This window comes from Limulus polyphemus, unplaced genomic scaffold (assembly GCF_000517525.1).
Source record: "Limulus polyphemus unplaced genomic scaffold, Limulus_polyphemus-2.1.2 Scaffold1209, whole genome shotgun sequence".
NCBI classification, from domain to species: domain Eukaryota; kingdom Metazoa; phylum Arthropoda; class Merostomata; order Xiphosura; family Limulidae; genus Limulus; species Limulus polyphemus.
Window position 1 is genome coordinate 58,146 of NW_013666819.1, and position 2,537 is coordinate 60,682.

At 27.7% G+C, this 2,537-nt stretch overlaps 1 protein-coding gene across 2 annotated transcripts in view; it reads left to right on the forward strand.

Annotated features, from left to right (window-relative positions):
- The window catches only part of LOC106462618 (V-type proton ATPase subunit d), a 48,964-nt gene extending 46,823 nt beyond the window's left edge, over window positions 1-2,141 (forward strand). For both annotated transcript variants that reach the window (XM_022389934.1, XM_013922560.2), the window contains exon 8: window positions 1,599-2,141. In XM_022389934.1, coding sequence (XP_022245642.1) covers window positions 1,599-1,760 — 162 coding nt within the window. In that variant the 3' untranslated portion in view covers window positions 1,761-2,141. The remainder of the gene's footprint in view (window positions 1-1,598) is intronic.
- The last annotated feature ends 396 nt before the right edge of the window (window positions 2,142-2,537 follow it).

Below are 2,537 nucleotides of genomic sequence, written 5' to 3' on the forward strand. Positions count from 1 at the left end.
AATTAATGGCTGAAGTTGTCATAGAAAAATAAATAGGATGGGAATTGACATTCAAAATGCATGTAGGAAATTGTATGACAATGCAGCAAATATGTCCGATAAATACAATGGCCTACAAGTGCATCGCAGGGAGCAAGCAAGAACAAATCAGACTAACGCTTAGATGGGTAAAGGAAGAAACCCTGGCAGTCAAGTAATAGCTGTAGTGTGAGGTAAGTATTATTGGAAATACATTTTCAATTTAAGAAAATGTTAACTTTAAACATGATTCAAAGGGCAATAAAACAATACAATTTAAGTATAAACAGATGTATACTGTTACCAGTTTAAAGCTATTTAGGACAAACAAATGTAGTTTCATGTTAAAATTTGAAGACATTTAAAAAGAAAAAAGGGTAATTTAGATTTATTTAATTTTTTTTGGTAGTTACATAGTGAGTCAAATTGATCAACCTCATATTTAGAGTTACGGTAGAGAAAATAACTAATAAAATATCAGATAATTAGAAGTATTTTTAACATGAAAATCACTTTGCACTTGAACTAGTAAACAGACAAATCTTTATTAAAAATATTTTATTATAAAATCTAATTTTTTGTAATGTTTACTGAAAGTCTGCCAAATTTTATGAAGATACACTTACTGTATTAAGTTATAGTATGGAAACTGTAATGAGTACAAAATGGTTACAAACTCAGTTGATTTGACTGAGTCCTTATGGAAAGAGTTAAGTGTGTTGGATATTCAGTGCAATTCTCCATACAATAGTGTTTACATGCTGCATCATATTGTATTGTGTTATGAGAACTCTCATGTTTTACTAGTTAATTTTGAATAGATTGGCTTTTCTGTCAGTACTTCTGTTGTTCATAAATAAATCAGACTAGAGAAATCCCATATTTTGTCCATCTTGCTTGTTTGAATTTTTTAATAAAAATTCAAACATGCTGGAGACTGTGAATCAGAAAATTGAAGCATATTGATATCTGTGTTTTACATCACATTACTTCCACCCAGTCTCTAAATAGAAAACTTACTGTTTTTCACTATTTGTTTTTTATATTATTTTCAAAGATGATGTTGGGTTAGTAGTGTATGAACATGAAGTAGTTAAAAAACTGTGCGGATTTGATGGTTGTTTATAATCACTAGAATAGTAATTTCAGTAAAATCTGTTTGAAAATTTATCATACTGACAACTTATAATAACATTTACACAAATTTTATTGTTAGTGACAAGCATTCTTTTAAAGAGAATGAAAAAAATAATGTAGCATACGAATAAAATGTATATAATACTATCTGTAGGAATTTTTAATAACACATAAATAAACCTACACACTGACTAATTTTAAAATAAATTATACTTGTTTTCAAAATGTGTACCTTATGTTATTTATAAGTAAAACTTCATCCTAGATTAATGAACAGGGAAGAGGTATGGATACATTAAAAACCATGCTATGTTACTGTAGTACTAACTTTACAAAAGTTGTATAGCTCTATCTTCAAGAAAGGGAGAAACATGGGTCTCTACATCTTTGAGATAAACAATCAGATCTAAGAAGACTTAGTTCTTTTGATGTTAATTTTTCAGGTCAAGCTGAATGTGAATGCTTTTCTCCAGCAGTTCCATTTTGGTGTGTTTTATGCATATGTGAAGTTGAAGGAACAAGAATGTCGAAACATTGTTTGGATTGCAGAATGTGTGGCCCAGCGTCACAGGGCAAAGATTGATAATTACATACCCATCTTGTGATTGTGTAAAATTGGATCTCACAAAAATAACACTATCAAATATAGTAGAATATACATGTATATTGTATCATATTTATAAAATTATTTTTTGGTTTATACATCTATTGTGGTTTATATCGTATATATAGGATTTGTTTTTTATTAAACTTTCCTCTAAGTAGTCAAATATTTGCTAACTATTAGAAAAAAAAAAGATTACAGAAACAAAGGCAAAACACAGCTTCACAAAAATGATGTGAACATTAGAGAATATTTAATTCATACTAGATCAATTTTACAAATGAAGAAGAGAAAAGTTTCATCATTTTAGTGTTGTGCAGTTTTATAAAAACTGAAGATTTTGTATTTTAAATCTTCCCTGAAATAATAGTTTAGAGAATTACAAAAAACACAAGACTACAATGATTGAATACAAAACCAATAGTAATCTAAAATATACAAGCCAAATGAGGAAGGGAAATGTACAAGAAATAGATTGCAAGAAATATATCCAAAGATATATTTATAAATTGATTAGCTTCAAAAAGTTGAATTTTACAATTTTTATCACAACACATTTAAAAAAATTGACTGTTTTTAAATTATTTGAGCTAAAACTAAGCAACAGAGTTTAAACATTTTTACCATCCTAAACAATGGAACAAAATTCAAAATTAGGATTAGCATTTTGATTTTTTAAAACCTAGATCAAAAGAAAATTTTAAATTACAATTTTTTACGAGATATAATTTTTAAAACCTTATAGTCATTTTGCCCCTGCAACAACGTGAGATAAGCA